The sequence below is a fragment of the Bos indicus x Bos taurus genome, chromosome 8 (assembly GCF_003369695.1).
Source record: "Bos indicus x Bos taurus breed Angus x Brahman F1 hybrid chromosome 8, Bos_hybrid_MaternalHap_v2.0, whole genome shotgun sequence".
Taxonomy (NCBI): Eukaryota; Metazoa; Chordata; class Mammalia; order Artiodactyla; family Bovidae; genus Bos; species Bos indicus x Bos taurus.
This window is the reverse complement of record NC_040083.1, coordinates 75,458,600-75,481,945: the sequence shown is the minus strand read 5'-3', so window position 1 is coordinate 75,481,945 and position 23,346 is coordinate 75,458,600. Positions and strand designations below refer to the sequence as shown.

Here is a 23,346-nt window from a genome sequence, read left to right as displayed (position 1 = left end):
AAAATTAAATAAGAGGTTGGCTAGCAAAGTGCCTAGAATATGTGCTTAGTAAATTGTTGTGATTAATGGCGGTGGTGGAGGAGGAAGTGGTAGCAGTAGTTTGATGGTTCTAGTCTTTAGGTGTATTTCTGGCCAGATTCATGTACACCAAAGATAAGAAGTTGGTATTTTTCTACCCTGTGAATGACCTGTTTTTTGTATGTCAGTCTTATCCCAAATAGCTTAAGCATTTAAAAATTACTCATGTAGATATTATTTATATAAGATAAAATATAATTAGGAAATTATATTTAATTTCATCATGAAAAGGATTCAGATAAAAGATGTTTTCTGTATACAAATTAAAGTGTTACCTAGTTCTGATAAGAATGCAACGGAGTAGATAATACATGTATAATGCCACTAAAACCCTTTTTTGAAAGTAATTTAACATTATGTTTCAAAGACCTGGGATATATTATTTGTTGAATGAAGAGCCTAAAATATTATGCCCTTTGACCTAATCATTTTTAACAGAATAATTATTGGAAGCTATTTTTATCAAAATGCTAATGATAGAATACTTAAGTAATTTATGGTAAATCAAATCTGTGTGATATTATGGAGACATTGACATAATTGTGAAGACTATAATAACATACAGAGCTTTTGGTACGTTAAATGTAATGAGGTACAGAATTCTCTCTCTGCTGATTATAGCTATGCACCATTATACATGCATGTGGTTAAGGCCTGAATAGGCACTTGACAAATGAAAAACAAAACAGACTTGACAAGAGATATGAGTCTGAACATTTTTTAATTTTAATTTTTTAATTCTGCATTTTTTAATTTCTAGTATTGTAGGTAAAGTATTGTCAGTAAACTCTATAATTTAAAAAAAAAATTGTTACCTTCAGCTAGATGAATCTTGTATTTTCTTATCCTAAAGCAGTGGAGAAAGTGGCCTTGCCCAGTTTCATTCATTGCTTGTCTTGTTTGCTGACGAAGATGGAGCAGTTATGTAATATACCTCCTCTCTGGGAAAAGGGTGTAAAGAAGGAACTTGGAAATAAGGTGGTGTAGGATATATGGCAAAAGAGTTTCCCCTCTCAGTCACACAGGTGTTTTGAGCTCCAAATAACACCTGGAGAGGGGTCTTGCCTTTCAATGGGCAGTACATAACCATAATAGGCTTCAGCAATATGTGAACCGTGAACTTCCGTATGTTCAAGTTGGTTTTAGAAAAGGCAGTAGAACCAGAGACCAAATTGCCAACATCCGCTGGATCATGTAAAAAGCAAGAGAGTTCCAGAAAAGCATCTATTTCTGCTTTATTGACTATGCCAAAGCCTTTGACTGTGTGGATCACAATAAACTGTGGAAAATTCTGAAAGACATGGGAAAACCAGACCACCTGACCTGCCTCTTGAGAAATTTGTATGCAGGTCAGGAAGCAACAGTTAGAACTGAACATGGAACAACAGACTGGTTCCAAATAGGAAAAGGAGTACGTCAAGGCTGTATATTGTCACCCTGTTTATTTAACTTATATGCAGAGTACATCATGAGAAACACTGGACTGGAAGAAACACAAGCTGGAATCAAGATTGCTGGGAGAAATATCAATAACCTCAGATATGCAGATGACACCACCCTTATGGCAGAAAGTGAAGAGGAACTAAAAGCCTCTTGATGAAAGTGAAAGTGGAGAGTGAAAAAGTTGGCTTAAAGCTCAACATTCAGAAAATGAAGATCATGGCATCCAGTCCCATCACTTCATGGGAAATAGATGGGGAAACAGTGGAAACAGTGTCAGACTTTATTTTTCTGGGCTCCAAAATCACTGCAGATGGTGACTGCAGCCATGAAATTAAAAAACGCTTACTCCTTGGAAGGAAAGTTATGACCAACCTAGATAGCATATTCAAAAGCAGAGACATTACTTTGCCAACAAAGGTCCGTCTAGTCAAGGCTATGGTTTTTCCTGTGGTCATATATGGATGTGAGAGTTGGACTGTGAAGAAGGCTAAGCACCAAAGAATTGATGCTTTTGAACTGTAGTGTTGGAGAAGACTCTTGAGAGTCCCTTGGACTGCAAGGAGATCCAACCAGTCCATTCTGAAGGAGATCAGCCCTGGGATTTCTTTGTAAGGAATGATGCTAAAGCTGAAACTCCAGTACTTTGGCCACCTCATGCAAAGAGTTGACTCATTGGAAAAGACTCTGATGCTGGGAGGGATTGGGGGCAGGAGGAGAAGGGGACGACAGAGGATGAGATGGCTGGATGGCATCACTGACTCGATGGACGTGAGTCTGAGTGAACTCCGGGAGTTGGTGATGGAGAGGGAGGCCTGGCGTGCTGTGATTCATGGGGTCACAAAGAGTCGGACACAACTGAGCGACTGATCTGATCTGATCTGATCTGTGCTATAATGCTCAGTAAATAAGAATGAGGGAAAAGGATTATATTATTGTTTTAATACTGTTATTATCAAAAGCTTATGATCTCTCAATATACCAGATAATTAGTGTATAATGACAATCTGCTCTTTAGTAGTTTGCAGTTTAGAGATAAGGCTTCCTGTTAATTCTGAGTAAAATAGCTTATGCCTTAAGATGCTCTAGGGAACAAAAAGCTGAGAGTATCTTGTTTCCCTCTGAATAATCTATACACTAAGTATTAGTATCCTTTAATACTATGGAATTTATTTTTCATTATTCATGGCAAGAAATGAAGATTTGTGTAAAATGAGGCTAGTTGGTCAGTTCTTTTGCTTATCCTATCTTCTTTTTAAAGTTTTTTTTTTTTTTCCAAAAATTAATTAAAATTATTTATGTATTTTTCGGCTATGCTGGATCTTCCTTGCTGCCTGCAGGCCCTCTCTAGTTGTGGAGAGGCGGGGCTGCTCTTTGTTGTGGTGCAGTCGCTTCAGTAGTTGCAGCACGTGGGCTGGCTCCCAGGGTCTAGAGCATAGGCTTTACCTTTGTGGTGCCCGGGCTTAACTGCTCCGGGGCCTCTGGGATCTTCCTGGACCCAGGGATCAGACCCGTGTCCCTTGTATTGGCTGGTGGATTGTTAACCACCAGAAAAGAAGTCCTCCTTTTCTTTTAAAATAATGCGTATCATATGTGTTTATTAAGGGAAAAAATTAACATTCTAGGACTTAGGTCTTTAAAAGGGTATTCATTTAATAACAGCATGAGAAACTTTCCATGTTAGTAAGTGTCCTCTACTCCATCATTCTTAAAGGCTGTATCATAATCCACTGAGTGGTTGTTCCTAATCGCCTGTGGTGTTTCACTAGTTTAAAAGTCACTGTAACTTGGGACTTCCTTGATGGTCCAGTGGTTAAGACGCCATGCTTCCATTGCAGGAGGCATGAGTTTGAGCCCTGATTGGTGAATTAAGATCCTGCATGCCACAGTGCAGTAAAAAAAAAAAAAATATTTTTAATAAATAAGTAAATAGAATTCTTTGTAATTAAAGCTATTGTCATTATTTCCTTAGCGTAATTTCAGGATTTACACATTTTTCATCTTTGATGCGTATTGGCTAACCATTTTTTGCAGTGTTTCTTGGTCTTGGCTCTCTCCTGTGCCCCTCCACGTCTCTGTTGGGGATAGAGAATGTATTCCTCTGCTAGGTTTCAGTCCTCTTGCCTTTCCCAGACTTAAGCTGCCCTCTGGCCTTTAATTATCTGACTCTGTATAGTTCATCCTGGTATCTGTGCCTCCTGTTTGGATTTACTTTCCTTTCTCCACTAGCTTCTGCCTAACACACTCTTAACACACTCTGAGTTTTAGAGACTTTGTGAATCTCCCCTCCCCCCATTTTATTAAGCCATCCTGGCTTTCTGTACAGGCACAGTTACACATGTCTATTTGCAGATACATGCAGGCAGAAGTGTCCTCGCTAGTCTTAGAATCTTCCTGATTGTAAGGCCTTTGCTTTCTTTTTTTCCCTCTGCCCTGACTTATAAGCTGCAGGGAGCCATTAGGCCTCAAGCTTACCCTGCCATGCTGCTGGTTGCTGGCAGGTATCCCAGTTGGTGAGTGGGGAGCAGTCCCATTCTGGGAAGTGTTAGAGGAGCTGTATGAAGCCTTGGCTCCTTGTCACACAGCTTGGGGAGACAGTATGTGGCACCCCATCCACATCTCTTAAACTTCCTTTGAAAAAGCAAGGGGGCTCCCTCCTTCACATGCTGCTTTGTCATTCCTTGGTGAGGGTGAGGTTGTGGGTCAACTCTTGGTTTCCTCTACAGAGCCAGCCGTTTGCATCTCCCTTGTATGAAATTTTGTTCATCTATTCTGTCTTATAACCTGTGAAATCAAACAGAACATTAGAATAGACTATCTCTGAACTAGTACTTGTAAGGCACCTGTTCTGTCCTGAGCCCTGTACTAGAAACTTCACATTTTATTAAATCTCTTAGCAGCCCTATTAGATAAATAATATTATTTAAGTTTTCTAGATAAGCAAGATTCAGAAAGGTTAAATGACTGATGAAGTTCACAAAGCTGCTAAGTCAACATTCTTAAACCTAGACCTCTCCCAAGTCCAAAACTGGAGAGGTTGGACTTAAGACTTTCTTGGACGCAAATAAATAAAGCCTTTTCTCTTTTCCTTTTCTGGGAGGCAGAAATGGAGACTTGTTTAAGGCAAAGGGTTGTTTCTTATCAAATACATTGTCCTTAGTGTACAGAGCAGATTGTCTCAGACACTTCCGTGTGCTTGGAGATGTTGAGAAACTCCAGATTCTGGTTTAGTAGGTCTAGGGTGAGGCCTGAGATTCTTGGTTTCCAGCAAGCTTCCAGATGTTCCTTTGACTAGCACGGCTCTAGATCAGTGGTTTTTAAACCTGAGCAGTCAGAAGATTCACCTGGAGATTCTTGACAAAAATTCAGGTTTACTGGCCCAAAACTCAGAACTTTCTAGTTTGAAGGAGTTTTATGGTAGGCTATGGGAATTGTTTTTGTTTTGTAGTTTTTTTAAAAAAGAAACTTCCCTAGGTTATTGTGATAAACAGTTTAAGAATCACTGGTCTAGAAGCTGACATATTACTGGTACGTTGTCCCGTACAACACAAAGGTGTGAGTGGCAATAAATTTTGCTGTATTAAACATTTGCGGGGCTGTGTTGGTTAGGTTAGGGCTTCCCTGATGGCTCAGATGGTAAAGAATCTGCCTGCAACACAGGAGACCCAGATTCAACCCCTGGGTCAGGAAGATCCCCTGGAGAAGGGAATAGCTACCCACTTGAGTATCCTTGCTTGGAGAATTCATGGACAGAGAAATCTGACAGGCTATAAAAGAGTAAGAAACCCAGTCATATTTCTTGGAAGGGCTAGCTCACAAACCCCAAGAGCAGAAAGTATTCTTGGATCTCAGAAGGAAACAGCTAGGAATTGGAAAGCCACTAGGAACCGGGGGTGTCCATGCTTCCTAAATTTACTGTTTCCTTTTCTCTGGGAATGGCTTTGGTAGAAAATGGCCACCCAGTTTGGTTTAGCGCCACCAGCCAGTTCCATACTGCTGAGAGAATTTGAATGACCTAGTCTAATCTAGCCTCTGGACTGGTTCTCCCTGAGCCAGGAGGCCACCCCAGGACAGTGCTGTGATCTGGACATCTGGGCTTATATCAGATGAACTCAGCTCCAGGGCCCCACTCTGAGTGCAGGGACATAGGGGTCCCCCTAACATCTTTGGGCAGGCCTCAGTAAGGTGGTTACTCTTAAGTGCTTACTGTGTAGCTCTGTGTTGTTGGGGCAGGAGAACAGAACCAGATAAGATAAAGCCCCTGCTCTTGGAATTGAGAGGGCATTATTAGCTTAATGGAGAAGAGAGACAAGTGAATATTTTAAAACTGTGATAAGATCTAAGTATTGTGAGTAGAGGGCTATCTTGGAAGCCTACAAGAGAGGAACTTAATCAGCCTGGACATTAAGAAATATTAGGAGAGGACATGTCTGAACTGAATCATGAAACGTAAGGACATAATGGCCAGGTAAAGAGAAGAGTAGGCGAAAGCATTTCTGGCATTGGAACAGCCTAACCATGAGATAAAATCATTATATATCATTGAAGATTTTGTGTGAGTAATAATTTATAAGCAGCTCTTTCTATAGTATAACGTCCATGGAAGGATGTGAAGCTGGAGAGATAGATAGGGGCCACGTTGAGGAGAATCTTGATGCCATGCTGAAGGGCTTGAATTTAGGGGAAAGTGAAAGTGAAGTCACTCAGTTGTCTCCAACTCTTTGCAACCCCATGGACTGAAGCCTACCAGGCTCTTCCATCCATGGGATTTTCCAAGCAAGAGTGGGTTACCATTTCCTTCTCCAGGGGATCTTCCCGACCCAGGGATCGAACCCAGGTCTCCCACATTGTAGGCAGATGCTTTACCGTCTAAGCCACCAGGGAAGTCGAATTTAGGGGTAGGGGAACTATTAGATATTTTTTAATGGACATGGGAGGATTTCCATTCTTTAAGAAGATGAATGATTATAGTGTGGAGTATAGTTTTGTTGATGGCCTTGCCTGAAGGCAAGTCGTGTAGAGGAGAGAGGATGAAGAAGAAGGAGCCAACTGTAGGAATATTTAGGAGGAAGTTAGGAGTATAGGGTGAATCCCAGGCTTGAGTGAGCAGGGAGATTTTGGTGGCATCAGATGAAATGAACAGTTTGGGGAAGAAGATAATTTGTTTTAGATACATTGAGTTTGAAAATTTGAAAATGCCTGTCAAGACACATCGGTGATGGTGCCAGTTAGGTGGGGTCTCGGCCTTAAATAGTTATCAGGGTTTACAGGTTTGGGAGTGGTTCCCCTCACTCTTCCTTTCTTTTTAAAACCCGCACCCTCCCCCCACCAGTCTCTGCTTGACACTCTTATTCCAGCTACTCTTCCTTTTCTTTTTCTATTTTAAATTTAAGACTTACCTACTTCCTCCTTTCATCTTTCTATGCAAGCAGTAGATTGTTTAAAGATTTGACATGTTTTGGCTTCACTCTGAGATTTGCTGGTAGAATTTTAAATGAACTTCCTAGACTATAAGGTATATGAGGACAGAAATCATTCCTAGTAGTTAGGTTTCTCACACCTAGAACAGTTCTTGGCATTGAATTGGTGCTGACTCAGTGAGCAAATAAAGGAATGAATCATTGAATCACATAAAGAGTTTAATAGACTCTATTGGGAATGCCCTTTCTCTAAGACTGATCTTTTCTATCAAGCATTTCTCTGAGTTGAATTTTGGAGAACGAAAGAGGGTTGGTTTGTTACAGAAGTGGATAAGGGCATTTCAGGCGGGAGGAGTAGCATAAGCAGAGACATGGAGGCACAGGACAGATAAGTAATTGAGATGTGAATATCTCTTTCTCTCCTATCTCAGGTCACTCTAGCAAACCTGGTATGGTTTATACTTATGTCTAATAGTGGTTGTGATGTGTTTTGTTTATAATTTTCTACACATGTGTTGGTAAGAATTAGTGATACATAATACGGTTGCACTGGTAGAAAACCTTTCATCAGGTTCATTAGGTCCAAAGTCTAATACAAGTCTTCTTTGAAGCCATCTTTGACTATCAGACAGAATTTACTTCTTCCTCTTCCGTGTTTATATAACATATTATACCTATCTCTGTTTTGTTTTCTTATTTACATGTTTCATTTGACTAGTATAGCCCTGACTTTGTAGTTAGTAGACATTAATTAAATGTTTGATGGATAACTGAGTGAATGAATGGATATTTATACCCAAGGTCAGCCACACTGAAGAGAAACTTCACCTTCTTTCTCTCTTTTCTCTTGTAGCTATTTGTAGTGGATGTCCAGACAAGCCAGATCACCAAGATTCCCATTCTGAAGGACCGGGAGCCTGGATGTGTGACTCAGCAGGGCTGCGGTATCCATGCTATCGAGCTGAATCCCTCTAGAACACTGTTAGCCACTGGAGGAGACAACCCTAATAGTCTTGCCATCTATAGGCTGCCTACACTAGATCCTGTGTGTGTGGGAGATGTAAGTTTTTAAACAGAGTCCAGCAGGTAACATGGACCTTCCTCCCTTAAGCCCTTCAGGAAGGAATGGTTTGCTTACTGCTGACTCGGGGGCTGGGTTGGGGTGAGGAGTTGTAACCATGAGATGTGGGTGTAGAGATTTCAGAGTGGGTACTGTGCTCCCCACAGAGAGCTTCAGATGTTGACAGAAGGTATGTTTGATAGAGGTGCGTGCAGCACACCTCAGATGCCAGCAGCAGTGGGTTGGTGTTCACACATCTCCTACTGCCCATGGTCAGAAAAGTTTGTTAAATTATTCATTCAGCAACTATTTTTTGACCCTTCTGTGCCAGCCATTGTCTTAGACTCTGGGGATGTAGCAGTGAATAAAAGAGACAAAGCCCCCATATCCTCTTGAAGCCTGTGCTCAAGTCAAGGGAGGCATATAAACCAACAAAAATGTACCAGCAGTAAGTCAGAGCGGTGAGTGCCATGGAGAAGAGTAAAGGCAGGCTAAAGAGAGAGAGTGTGGTGGAGGATGCTGTCGTCAGGGAAGGCCTCTTTGATAAGAATAACACTTGAACAGGGAGGCTTAAAGGAAATGTGGATACACGCCATCCTGATGTCTGAGGAAGAGAGTTCAAAAGATGGAAGAACATAGAGGTCGGTTCTAGCTGTTGTCCCAGAAAGCAAAGGGGAGAGTGCCAGGATGAAGTTGGAGGGATGAGAGGTGGGTAATGGTGTGGAAGGAGCCACAGGTAAGACATCAAGAGATAAAGTGCTGGAGCAGTGTGTCCACCGGCCGTGTTTATAGCCCGTAGGCAAGCCAATTTCATTCCAGCTTTGAGCTTCTCAAGACAGAAAGTTAAAGATTTTAGGCTCATGCCAATTGGGTTGCCATCACCAGAGATCAGAATTGTAATTTTTACAAAGATACTTTCATCCAGCCTTTTAAGCTTTTCAGGGGCGTGCGTTGCGATCCTCATTTCACTCGTTTCTTTCCCCCCTCCTCCCGCACCCATCTCGCCCTCCTCTTGAAGGATGGACACAAGGACTGGATCTTTTCCATCGCATGGATCAGTGACACTATGGCCGTGTCTGGTAAAGTGCCCTTTTGCAAGGAATTCTGGTGTGGCAGGGAGGGAGGGAGGCTCAAAGTTACAAATGGGATAGTAGCGGGACTAGAAATAGCCCAATAACCGACCATCAGCCAGGGGCCAGAAAACCTTGTATTGTCTCTTTATCTGACTTAGCATGTGACCTTGGATAAGTCATGTCCCTTGTATATTCCTAGTCTGGAAAGTACTGGAAGTACTGGTACACTTATTACTCATACTCTGCCTTTTTTAATAGATCCTGTGTGATGGCCCCTTAGCTTCAACATTTTGTTGGGATTCACTGAGACAATAGTTGGGAAAGTGCTTTTGGAAAAGTTGTACTCTGGAAAATATTAGGAGCAATGATCATTTTCTGTACAACTTTATAGTGTTAATAAAGCTGTACAGGATTGGGGGAATTCCCCTCCCAATGGTAGAACAGTCAGGAAAAATACATGGAAATGAGTGAAGAGATACTCAAAATGCTTTCTGAATACCCACAGCAGCCTAGAACACAGGCTCAGAGTGCCAGCCAGCTTTTCTGGGTACCTGGCTTCCCAGGTGGCACAGCAATAAAGAAGCCACCTACCAATGCAGGAGACACAGGAGATGAGGGTCAGGAAGATCCCCTGGAGGAGGAAATTGCAACCACTCCAGTATCCTTGCCTGGATAATTCCATAGACAGAGGAGTCTCAGGAGCTACGGTCCACGGGGTTGCAGAGAGTCAGACATGACTGAGCGATGGAGCATGCCTGCATATATATGTAAAAATATAATCGCCCATTCCAAATTCCCAAATTTTTAAAAATCACAAGAGTTGCTAAATTAAGTACTTCATATGTTATTTCATAGAATTATCATAACAATCCTAGAAGGTTTGCATTGTTAGCCTCATTTCACAATTGAGAAGATTTAGATTCTGAGAAGTTATAATTTGCCAGAGGCTACAGAGACAGTGAGAGATGGAGTCAGGATCTGAAGCCAGCTCTCAGTTCAAAGCCCATGTTTAGAACTGCTACAAACAAAGCTAAGGGAACATAAATGTTTCTTTCTTTGGATTTTTTGCAAGGCAATAGAAAACAGCAAGGAAGGAAGAGAAGTCTAATGGACAAGCATAGTCACAGTTGAGAATTTTTCACTAGTGGTTCAGAAGCTTTTGGATTCCCTGTCATTTGTCTTCCCAAGAAATGAGAGCTTCTGGAGGGCAAAGACTGAATCCTGTCCCCTCGATAGGGACTATATGTATGACAGTAACCTGAATTAAATGGGGTTGTTGGGAGCCAGGACATGGCTTTTTTGGAGAGCTTTCCTTCTCTTTTTAATATATCCTGGGAGCATTCTATGTTTTCAGGCTGATAGCTTCCAAGGCTACATTTTGTGAACAGTAAGCAAGTTTTAGGAATATTGGCTCTGAAACAGGAACAAACTCACAAATGTAGAATACAAACTTATGGTTACCAAAACAGAGAGGGAGAGAGTTGGGACAGATTAAGGGTATGAGATTAACTGATACAAACTACTGTATATAAAATTAAAAAGTATAAAGGATATACTGTATAGCACAGGGTATTATGCTCAGTATCTTATAATAACCTATAATGGAATATAATCTGCAAAAAATACTGAGTCATTTTGTTATGTACCTAAATCAGTTATATTTCAATTTAAAAAGAAGAAAGAATATTGACTCTGAGAGAAAGATATCCTATGGTCTTGGATTAGAGGAATTAATGCTGTTAAAATACCTGTATTTCCCTAAGCAATCTGCAGATTTAATGCAATCCTTACCAAATACCCATGACATTTTTCATCAAACTAGAGCAGTCCTAAAATTAAAAAAATTTTGGAACCACAAAAGACCCCAAATTGCTAGAGCAATTTTTTTTTTAATTCTGTTTGTTTGCTCGCTTGCTTTTGGCTGCTTTGGGTCTTCGTTGCTATACACAGGCTTTTCTGGTTGCAGTGTGCAGGCTTCCCGCTGTGGTGGCTTTTCTTTTGTGGAGCATGGGCTCTAGGCACTTGGGCTCAGTAGTTGTGGCTCTTGGGCTCCAGGGGACAGGCTCAGTAGTTGTAGCACATGGGTGTAGTTGCTCCACAACATGTGAAATCTTCCTGGACCAGGGATCAATGCAGGTGGATTCTCATCCACTGTACCACCAGGGCAGTCCTGCCAGAGCAATCTTGAGATGAAAAAGAACAAAGCTAGAGATAGCATGCCCCCTGACTTCAGACTAAACTACAAAGCTGTGGTCACTGAAACAGTATGGTACTGGCACAAAAAGACACTCAGATCAATGGGACAGAACGAAGAAGTAAACTGGTCAGTAAATCTGTGGCAAAGCATATACAATGGAGACAAATCAGTCTTTTTAATGAGAAGTGCTGGGAAAAATGGACAGCTATATGTAAAAGAATGAAATTATTGATAGAACATTTTTCACACCAATATAATAAACTAAACTCAAAATGGATTAAAGACCTAAATGTAAGACTGGAAACCATGAAACTCCTAGAAAACATAGGCAGAACAATCTTTAATATAAATCATAGCAATGTCTTATTTGATCTCCTGAGGCAAAGGAAACAGCAAAAAAAGACAGCCTATGGAATGGGAGAAAATGTTTGCAAATGATATCACCAATAAAGATTAATATCTAAAACATATAAACAGCTCGTACAACTCTATGAAAAAATAAACACCCCAGTTAAAAATTGGTCAGGGGATGTCCCTGGTGGTGCAGTGGGTAAGAATCCACCTGCCAATGCAGGGAATACAGGTTCAATCCCCGGTCGGGGAACTAAGATCCCACAGGCTGAGGAGCAACTAAGCCCACGTGCTCCAGAGCCCCACAACTGGAAATGCCTGCACCACGATGAACAGGGCCACACGAGGCAGTGAAAATCCCATGTGCCACAACCAAGACCCAAAGCAGCCAAAATAAAATTAATAAAATAGGTAGCTGTGGAATTCCCTGGCAGTCCAGTGGTTAAGACTCTGCACTTTCACTGCCAAGAGTGCAAGTTCAGTTCCTGGGCAGGGAACTAAAATCCCACAGGCTACATCTAAAAAGCTAAAACAGGTAGCAACAAGGACCTATTATATAGCACAGGGAACTCTGCTCAATATATTGTAATAACCTAAATGGGAAAAGAATTTGAAAAAGAATAGATATGTATATATATAACTGAATCACTTTGCTGTACACTTGAAAGTAACACAATACTGTTAATCAACTATATTCCAATGTAAAGTAAAAATAAAAAAAGCAGAAGATGTGGTATATATACACAATGGACTATTAGTCAGCTATTAAAAAAGAATGAAATTCTACCATTTTCAACAACATGGATGGACCTGAAGGGTATTATGCTTAGTGAAATAAGTCAGTGAAGGACAAAAACTCATCACTGGAATGTGGACTCCAAAAATAAAATGAATGTATAAAAACAAAACAAACAGTTTCACAGAAAAAGAGAATAAACTAGTGGCTACCAGTGGGGGTAGGGGGGCAAGATAGAAGTATGGAATTAAGTACGAACTACTATGTATAAAATAAGCAACAGGGATATATTTACAGCCGAGGAAATATGGCTATTATTTTATAATGACCTTAAATGGAGTATAATCTATAAAAATATTGAATCACTGTGCTGTACACCTGAAACATAGAATATTGTAAGTCAACTAATACTAATAGTAAAAAATTAAAATCTAGGGACTTCCCTGGTGGTCTGGTGGTTAAGACTTCCAATGTAGGGGGCACTGGTTTAATCCTTAACTGGGGAAGAGCCCATATGCTTCATGGAGCGGCCAGAAAAAAAAGAAAGATTAAAATCTAAATGCACTATTCACATCTTCTATTGAGACTTTAATTATGATAATATAGACCATACCTTCCTTATAAACTGTAGAATAAATAAAAACTCTACATACACAACAGAAACCCATCAATGTTCCTAATACATAATTTTGCCATCTAAATTGAGGAAATACAGCTTTGTACAAATAATAATCTTCAAATGCTGTGTTCTCCAAATTGTTGCATATTGAAAGAAGCTTGTGTTTCAGTTTCCTGATCATCCAACTAAGTTGGTACACCTCCCTACCCTAATGATGGAGATGCCCTGTGACAGCTGTGTGCAGGATACACAACACCACATACAGTTGTGGAAGCTAAAGAGTAAAATCACAGTATACATTTTAAAACTATAATACGTGCAGAGACAATAAGCCTAATTTGGAGGAGTGATATATATAAAGATTGAGAAACTGCCTCAAATTTTTGCAGTAAGCAGCTCAGTTGCAAATATTAATAGCTCCAACATTCAGCTGTGCAGGAGAGCAGGGGCTAGATTTTTGGGGAGGAACTTCCCTGGCGGTTCAGTGGTTGAGACTCCATGTTTCGGCTGCAGAGGGCTTGGGTTTGATCCTTGGTTGGCATCCTAAGATCCCATAATCTGCACAGTGCAGTAAAAAAAAAAAAAAAGCTGTTGAATTTTCAGTTATGCTTCCTTTACATCCAAATCAGGAATTTCATACTCTGAGAGGTCACATCAGCAAGAAAGTTCAGATAGTTTTAGGATAGTGTAGATGTCTTATTTAATTGGGTATAAACAAGGTTCTATTATTTACCAAAAAAAATGTTTGATGTACCATTAGCATTAAAATAGGTTTTGCTGCATTAAAAAAAAGAATATTGGCTCTGATAATAAAGACGTGAATTTGAATCCTGGTCCTACCGCTTATTAGCATAGAGGACAAGTTACTTAAGCCTTTTTAAGACTTGGGTTTAAACATGGATGATGATTGTACATACTTTAAAGGGTCATTGGGAAGATCAAATATTATAGTGTTTAGTGGCTGCCATAGTGAAAATGCTCCATACTTGTTAACCAGTGTTAATGTTCACATTTGATGAACATCAACCCCTTGATGATGAACATTCCCCTCAGATTCAGGGTATTCAAACTCATCATCTCCCTCCCAGGACCACACTTCTCCCTACCATTGACATATTGGTAAATGTTCCTGCCTTCTACCTAGGCACACAGCCAGGGAACTAATTCTGTTCATTCTCCATAGATTACCAAGCCCTGTTGATATGATTTTCTAAAATATCTTTTACACCCATCAATTTATTTTCTGTCTTCCCTGGGTGCTCGTCATCTATCTTTTGAATTATCCCAATGTCCTTCTGTATTTTCTCTCTGATTCTAGTCTTATCTCCTCTAATCTCATCTTCATGTTGCTGCCAGATTAGTTCTTTAAATAAATTTTTCCTTACTGCAAAAGTAACATATGTTTGTTATAAGAATTTTAAAAATTCAAATAAAAAAGGAAAGCATTACCCACACAATCTCTGCCTAGAGATAGCCACTGTTAACATTTTTAAATACATCTTGCTAGTCTTTTTTCAGTACATACTCCAGTTGTTAAAATGGGATCATTACTAGGTTAAAATAGGATCATTTAGAGGGATAGACAGATGTATGATATACCAAGCATAAGAAAACGTTGATGGTAGACTCTAGATGTAAGTATATAATTCATTGTAAAATTCTTTCAGCATTTCAGCGTGCTTGACATTTTTCATAATAAAGCTTGTGGTGTTTTATTTTTTTAACTTGCATTATAACTCTTACGTAGTTCTCTAGATATGCCCTTCTCTTGGTGTCCTTTTCTGGATTTCACACACATTGAACCCTCTGTTTTGAACCTGTCCACAGACCTTACGGTGCAAACAAATTGAGTGATATTTCTCCCATGTTAGATAGTTTTTACTGTGAAGTATTCAGGAGATTTAAAGTGTGGGAGGGGCACCTTCTGGTCTGAAAGGAATGTTGGCAAATACTGATACTGAAAGGAATTTGAAAATTTTTTTAATGGTTCTTGATATACTGTTTTATATCTATCCAATAGACCTGTTTTAAGTGCTTCATTATTATTTCCTAAGGAAAACAATTTATGTTATTAAGCATTCATCTTACGTAGAACAGTCATTCTTAATTCAGGGGTTGTGGTCCCTTTAAGGGGCCTAGGAACCTCCCCGAAGTTGAGTGTGCAATGTAGATCTTTGGTGTATTTTTCCAGAGAAAGAAGTCTTTAACATTCCTAAGTCTGAACAAGGGGTACTGGGACTCAGAAAATGTTAAGCACCACTGATCTAGAGTGGAAGTTGCCAGATCTTGTTGCCTAGTAGAAATCACCTGTGCATTCATGCCCTAGTAACCTGAGCATTTGGCTTGGAACATTACTGAGCTTTGTCTAATGTATTATGTTCTCTTTTGAAAAGTCTCACCAACCACATTACACTTAAAGGTTACATTTTGATATAACCACTTCCCTGGCAGCGCAGTGGTTAAGACTCTGCGCTTCCAATGCAGGGGGTGCAGATTCGATCCCTGGTTGGGGAACTAAGATCCCACAGGTTGTGGGACAGGCATGGTCAAAAAAATATACATATATATAATTATATATCAACTCCTGCACTTCAGTTGAGTCATCCTCTCAGTGTAGCTGTTAAAATGCATACTGCTGTCCGTTTTGGTTTGGGCCGCTGGCCACACTTCCACACGTGTGAACATGGTGCACAGAGAACTAGGCTAAGAAAGTCCTTTTAAAAAAAAAAAGTCCTTTTGGCTTCTGTGGGACTGTCTCGTGGTGAGTTGGTATGTCTGATACCCATGGTTTCCTTGCCCGGCAGGCTCGCGTGATGGTTCTATGGGACTCTGGGAGGTGACAGATGATGTGTTGACCAAAAGTGATGCAAGGCACAATGTGTCGCGAGTCCCTGTGTATTCTCACATCACTCACAAGGCCTTAAAGGACATCCCCAAGGAGGACACAAACCCTGACAACTGCAAGGTCCGGGCTCTGGCCTTCAACAACAAGAACAAGGTATGAACTTGCCAGAGGTCCCTGAAGCCTATTCCCCTTGCTTCAGTTTCTTGGCTTATGTCTTGGAAGATGCGCTTCCCTTCTCTCTTCCCAAGTCAGAACTGCATAACTTGGTTCTGAGCCCAAGCGGCATCTCTTGAAGACTGAGGGATGCTCAGTAACAATCTCTGTCTGAGAAAGATTATAACTAAAATTACGAAACCTTCCCCTTGCAGTGAATATTCTCTGCATGGTTCACGTCTGTTAACCTCTCAGAGTTTCGCCAGGGGCATTCTGATCTGTCTCTCATCTGCACATGACCTTGCAGGTGCTCTGTTTTGGGTATGATTTTCCTACATGCAGTCACTTTCTTCTCTCTTGTATTCAGTTTCTTTTCATTCTTCACAGCCTCTTCTCAATGCTTCCATCAAGTCTAATCATCTGAGTCAGATCTCCTGAAACTGAACTATTAAGTAGACTGCTGGTTTGAAGACCCAGACCCATAAGAGAAGAAAGGCTTTTCCCAAAATTTGAGTCAGACCACAATTTGAGGGCTAGTTCCCTTAGCCTCCCATCTCTCATCCATATTTAGAAGTTAGGGGTAGACTTATCTCCTACCTTAGACCCTGTACTTACAGAAGCTCTCACACTGAGACTTACAAAACTGGCTTTCACGTGTGTGCTCTGTTCTAACAAACAGGATGTCATGTGTATGATTGTATGCTACTGGCTTTTTGAACCTTGAGTGTCTCCGTGCAAGCCTGGACTAGCTTCTTGGGTTCTCTCAAGAAGCAGCCTTGTTTTACTATGTTGTCCAGCTGCATTTCATAGGGTGAGATGAGGGGCTGATAATCCCTGGCACCATCATGGGATCCAAGTGAGGGAATGGAGGACCGCATCCTGCAGGTATTCTCCTGCTTACTGTTGTATGTTAGTTGCTGTGTATATGACCTGTTTTCATTGCTTTTGCAGGAATTGGGAGCAGTATCGCTGGATGGCTACTTTCATCTCTGGAAGACTGAAAATACCCTATCTAAGGTGTGCTGAACAGGACTTAGTAGTTTCACCTTCAAGTTAAAATACTGTCATCTCTGAATTTTTCATTCTTATCTAAAACATGAATTCTTGAAGTGTCTGGACATGTGACCACATGGTACATGAACTTCTGAGTCTAGCCTGCCTCTCTCGAAAATCTTTTAGAGGAGTCAGTGGGGTGATGCTTTCACACTGTTCACACTGCAAGGGCCTGCTGAGACTCCTTTAGCTCGCAGTCCTCCATTCCACAATGCCTTTCAGTATTTGCTTATGGATTATGGACTATTTGCAGCATTGTCAGGGCAGGCAAACCTAAATGTTAGGAGTTGTTGACAAAAGTCAATTAAGAGAAGTCATCTCCAAAATAATCATGTAAGGTATGTGTATTGGTTGCTTAGTCGTTTCCCAACTCTTTGCAACCCCATGGGCTGTAGCCTGCCAGGCTTCTCTGTCCATGGAATTCTCCAGACAAGAACACTGGAGTAGGTTACCATTTCTTTCTCTAATGCAAGGTATGAATTTACAATATTTGCAAGCAGCTTTTGCCTAAAGCTAAACGTACCTGTGAATCCTTTGCTCTATTCTTGTCCCAGAGGCCTTTGAGACTTATTCCTTCTTTGATGGAATCTCTTTCAAGAGGAAGCAGAGCTCTAGGAATTACTGATTCCTTCATGTCGCAGGAGGCTTTATGCTCCACCACCCTTGCTGGGTGCCTCAACTTCAGTGGGCTCTGAAGATTGGCTAAATGATAAGGATCCAGGGTCAGCGCTGATTGGGCTGCCTGGGTTGAGCAGAGCCACGAGTGTGCTTTCTGTAGTGTAAGCTACCACACAGTGGGGTATTTAGGCTGCAGGTAGCCAAAAACAAGGTCTCCTACCTGAAGATCAGTGAGAAGGTTGAGCTCTTCCTGGCAGAGAAAACAGATGGGCCCGTGGCTTTAGTGCCCTGGAGTTATCCCTGGAAACAGCCTGTGGTTTTTGGCCTTTCTCTCTGCTTCTCATTATTTAATTCCAGCTTGACCTTTTCCTCTAACCAGTCCTCTTCAGTACCTAGATCTCGTTTATTATCACCACTCTTTGTTTCTCTAACATGCCTCGGGATGGAGCAATACGTGTCTTTTGATCTCTGACTTTGCGTATCTTGTGTATGAGGAAAGCCCACAGAGGTGGGCAGCAAAGAACAGCGCCCTTCTGTATACTCTCTAGTATTATCGTGGTTACCTTTCTCCTCTCTCTGTTTTCAGCTCCTCTCCACCAAACTGCCATATTGCCGTGAAAATGTGTGCCTGGCCTATGGTAATGAATGGTCAGTCTATGCAGTGGGCTCCCAAGCTCACGTCTCTTTCTTGGATCCGCGGCAGCCATCATACAACGTCAAGTCTGTCTGCTCCAGGGAGCGAGGCAGTGGTAAGAGCCCTGTGTGCCCCTCAGGCTTACAGCTGCATTGCCATTGGTTTTTGACCTTCTGTTTCTATATTGGTTTCCAGACAAGTACAGAGATTTTTATGAAGGTGTTTGGTGACACAGAGGGGAGCTGGAATGCCTGCGTGGCAGCCAAGCTTCAAACACTTTAGACAAATGTGTGGTCACAGAAGGCTTTGATGGAAACCAACCATCAGGATATTGGTGGTTTCCGTACTCCCTCACATCACCCTACTCTCTTTCCTGTGTTAGTTTTTTTGTTGGAACTCTGCCTGAACTAGAAAATTCATTTTATGCTAAGGGATGATGCAGTAGACTGAGGGGGATTTTACAGAGGGCTATGAGGAAACTTTTGGGGGTAATAATGATTATTTTCATTGTGGTGATGGTGTTGTGGATATATACATATGTTAAAACTTCACATTGTGTACTTTGAATATTTGCAGTGCATTGTATATAGATTGTAAATCAGTAAAGATAAAGAAGATATTTAGTTCTGACCACTGGATGAACTAGACTTCAAAACCGCACCATCACCACCACCACCAATCTTTAATAGCATATTCTGTCAGAGGGCACCCTCATCCTTTATTGAGGAATAAAAAGGCATGTTTGTACTGTACTTAAAGATTTCAGAATACTTTTGTCAGCCATCTCATTTCATCTTACCAAGAACCCTGTGAGAGGCAGTTTATACCCCATTTTATAGAGGAGGAGACTAGGACCCAGACTGGTTAAATAACTTGCCCAGCATCACACTGGTTGGTGGGGGAACAGCCCAGGGACCAGAATCCAGAGGATCCAATCTAACAAAGTGTGTTTTCTTCTTATCTCTCCTTTGTTCCCCTTCACTGCAGTTAAAAGGCACTGTGTGGATTACACTTTAGCTTCTTTCAAGTATTTATTTTCATGCAAATGTTGCAGATACGCCTTTGTTTTGGACTTGTTTGTTTTCAGTTATCTTTGAAATACTTAGATTTCAGAACTGAGAGAGTAACTGTGTGTAAGTAAGGGAAAGAGTAAATTGCCTTAGCAGGAATGATGTCTGCAGTGAAGAGATTTTGGTTACTGTTACAGGGGTGGCACTCAAACCTAATAAGATATTGATTTCACAAATACTAGTGAAACCTCTTCGCATCGCATGCTCTTATTTAATCCACAGATGCAGCAGATGTGTTTTCCCTGTGACCCAAAGGGATTAGGTGACTTGTCTTAAATTCACAAGTGAGAGACTGTGCACCATTGGGTCTTGAGTTCTAGGCTATTTACCACTCTCCTAACACACTTAATACCAGATAAAGACCTCTTGCCGTGCCATGGTAGTGGTTTTAGGTCAAATACAAGAAAGTCCTTGTTAATGTAATGATTTATAAATACCCACATTACCCTCAGTTTCAGTGCGGGTTAGAAACATATAATGGAAAAGAGCTCAGAGTGATGAAGGATGCCTTGAGTGAGCCAAGGAGAGGCAAGAAGGTTCAGGGCAGATTTGCGGTCCTAGGCCACAAGCATCTCAGGCATCATCAGGCACTTCTCTGAGGCTTATGGGAAGGTTCCTGTTAATGTGCGGATGGCCAGTGTGGCATCACGGTGCCCTGGCTTGTGCATGAGCTGGGTCTGCCACAGGAAAGGTGATGTGGTATGTCGGGGTGGCACGTGAACTCAGTGCCAGAGAAATTCAGGCTCGCAGATCCGATCACCCTTTTACTTTTCTCTGTCTCAGGGATCCGGTCAGTGAGCTTCTATGAGCACATCATCACTGTGGGCACAGGGCAGGGCTCCCTGCTGTTCTATGACATCCGAGCTCAAAGGTTCCTGGAAGAGAAGCTCTCAGCTTGTTACGGGTCCAAGCCCAAACTCGCAGGAGAGAACCTGAAACTAACAACTGGCAAAGGCTGGCTGGTGAGTAAGCCCGGCCTCACATGGTTACTGGCCAGTGACAGAAAAGTTGTCTTTACATTCCCACCCCTACTAACACATCATAGTTTTTCACTAGTAAGAGGCAGGTAAAGACACTGTCCCGTGATTTTTGTTTTTGTGTCTGCACATCCATGGGAAAACTGAGGCCCAGAAGACACACCAGTTGACCCAGGATAACCCACAGGTGATAACAGCCAGAAGGAGAAGGAGCCTCCCCCCTGAGACTGCCAGTGAATTATTAAAGCATTGGTTCCAGCAGTCCTGAGAAGACCTTAGGCTTGTGTAGCATTTCTTCATCCTACTTGGCTCCTCCCTAATGTCATTTGGAAAAATAGGGCCCCAAGTCAATGAGCACCAGTCTCCTGGGATCCAGTGATAGATAACAGGACCTTCTCCTTTCAAGGGGCCCAGAAAGCATCCTTGTCCCTTCTTTCGCCTTTTCTGCGCCCCTGGCAAGTGCTAACAGAGTCTCTTTTTTTTCCCCCATAGAATCATGATGAAACCTGGAGGAATTACTTTTCGGACATTGATTTCTTCCCCAATGCTGTTTACACCCACTGCTACGACTCGTCCGGAACGAAACTCTTCGTGGCAGGAGGTCCCCTCCCTTCAGGGCTCCATGGAAACTATGCTGGGCTCTGGAGTTAATGACAACCAACTCTCTCCCAAAATGCAGAGATTTACACTAACTTCCATCCTCAGTTTCCATTTCTTCTTTTGATTTTTTTCCAGTTGTGTGAGGCCCTCATATTTTAGTGGGAACACCGGAGTTTGCCTATGCTTTAAGCACTTGATAGGAAGAACCTCTGTTCAGAAATCTAAAGGACTTTTTGTTTTTTTGTTTCGTTTTTTGTTTGGTAAACAGAATTTAACTTTACTGTCTTTTTTCTTTCTGGCTTCTCAACCAGACATTGTTAATTCCTGTTTGTATTTTTTCTTTAAGTGACACACACTCTCCCCACTCTGGGTTCCTTAGATTGACATAATTCATTCTCACCCTTACTTCACTCTTGAGAGGTAGGGCTCCTTTATAATTATATAGTTGCTGTCCTAGACTTTCTGTGAAAGTTTGGGGGCTGTGTGTGTGTTGTATGTGTGGTGTGTGTGTGTGAGAGAGAACTTGTGTGCCTGCACGTACCGTGTGTCATTGAAATTACCTGGAGTGAGGATTACTGTAATTAAAATATTTATAAAAGAAACAACTTTATTCACAGAGTCCAGCTTTGGGACTGGTCTTTATCTTGTTTTGTAAAGTCTAACAACACTGATTATAGGAAGTAAAAATAGAAAGGAAAACAAATCACCAGTAGGAAACCCTCTGAGTTTGATTGAAAGCTTTCTGGGACTCTGATGCCAGGACTCCAAAGTAATCCATCTCCCACCTGCCTCTCCCCTTCTGTGTGTCCCCTGGGGGAGGACATTTCTGTGTATGTGTCACTTCCACTTCAGTTTCCCATCTGGTCAAATCCATGGCCACTACCCCCAAAACATCAGAGTCTCAGTTCAAAATGCAGCTCTGGCAGTTGCAGAAGGTCTGGTGGGACTTGGTAAAAAGAATTTCCATCCCAACCTCCCTCCCCCTCCTCTCAGACAAGACCTGATATGGTTTCTCAGGGACCTGGAATGGGAGGCCTCAGGTCTGCTAAAATTCACATGCTTTGGTCCCTTTGGCTTTGAGGAGAAATGTCTTTGCCTTTCTTCTAATCTCCCCAGTAGGTTTTGCTTGTGTTTTCTAAAATGGGTTCAGTTCAGGAGGGTGGGGATGAGCAGGGGATTTATCTGTGTGTAGTGAGTGCCTCATGTGTGGAATGTGTGTTTTCTGAAGACAGTGGAGCCGCTCTGTTGGCTCAGCCCTGGGATGGCGATGGGGTGGCCTACAGCCAGCAGCGTTGTGCATGTAAAAGCAGCAATGTGATCAGTGATTTGTTCCGCCCTTGAACTGTTTAGTCTGAGGTTTTTGAACTTGCAGGCAACTGACTGACCAGTTACTCCTTGTTTTTTTATGCATCATATTGCAGATAAGAGCTGTTCCCACCCCCGTATTCCTCCACCACTCTAAGCACATACTCTGTTTCTGGTAGCAGCCCATTCTGGGGGAAAGAAGTCATATTCCTGCACTGTAGTGTCCAAGTCACTTTCCCAGTTGTCCCCCCTGCTCTGGGTGTAACTAAGGAGATTGAAAAAAAAAAAGAGTGTCTTCTTTTTGGTGATGGGCGCTGATAGGGAGGGGAGACAGCAAGTCCACCCTGGATAGTGTTGCAAGGCATACACCATAGGTTCTAGAATTCTCATCTTCTAACCTAGAGACATAGGTGCTATAAACAGGGAATTAAGCAAAATGCTGGATGCTACAGATCTTTTAATTGTCTTAATTTTTTTCTATTATTAAACTACAAGCTGTAGATTTCTTAGTTCTCACAGAACTCATTTTAAACCTACTTGTATAAAAAAATAATTTTAGAATGTTTTGTACTGTTGGCAGACCCTCTTCTGTGATGGGTAATGCATTTGGTTGTTTGAGGTTTTGTTTTTCAAAATGTAGCACTTGACTTTTTGCCAAGTAAAAATAAATAAATATTCCAGTGCAAAGTGGTTTGAGTATGTGTAACCAAGAGGCAGCAGGAAAAAGGTCCCAAGTGACTGGTTGGAAGGTCAGTTTGGGGTTCTCAGATTGCCTGAAGTAGAACACAGGAGTTCCCTCAAGGGTAAAGGTGGGTCAAGGGCAAACACAGAAACACTGATACCTGCTTGCTCCTGGTCCCCAACCCCGGCCCAGGAGCATTTGCTCTGGAGTCCAGTTGAGAGTAGGTATGCCTAGAGGAAGTGGTGTGGTGCTTGGAGAAAAGCACAGACTGACAGGGAGGGAGCATGCTAGTCCTTGCTCTGAGTGGCTGGATGAGCAAAGTGACCAGCTCCTCTTACATAAACCAGGGGTGGTGATGGGCCCCGTCTGCTTCAGTGGAGGGGCCCTGAGAATGACTGAAAGTGCCCCAGGAAACAGGCTTTCATTTTGTTGAAG

The 23,346-nt window shown here is 41.7% G+C and overlaps 1 protein-coding gene across 1 annotated transcript in view; it reads left to right on the top strand.

Annotated features, from left to right (window-relative positions):
• The window catches only part of DCAF12 (DDB1 and CUL4 associated factor 12), a 36,976-nt gene extending 14,060 nt beyond the window's left edge, over window positions 1–22,916 (top strand). The window contains exons 3-9 of the mRNA XM_027550026.1: window positions 7,792–7,998; window positions 9,017–9,077; window positions 15,779–15,972; window positions 16,924–16,989; window positions 18,230–18,392; window positions 20,131–20,309; window positions 20,817–22,916. Of these exons, the coding sequence (XP_027405827.1) occupies window positions 7,792–7,998; window positions 9,017–9,077; window positions 15,779–15,972; window positions 16,924–16,989; window positions 18,230–18,392; window positions 20,131–20,309; window positions 20,817–20,975 (1,029 nt within the window). The 3' untranslated portion in view covers window positions 20,976–22,916. The remainder of the gene's footprint in view (window positions 1–7,791; window positions 7,999–9,016; window positions 9,078–15,778; window positions 15,973–16,923; window positions 16,990–18,229; window positions 18,393–20,130; window positions 20,310–20,816) is intronic.
• The last annotated feature ends 430 nt before the right edge of the window (window positions 22,917–23,346 follow it).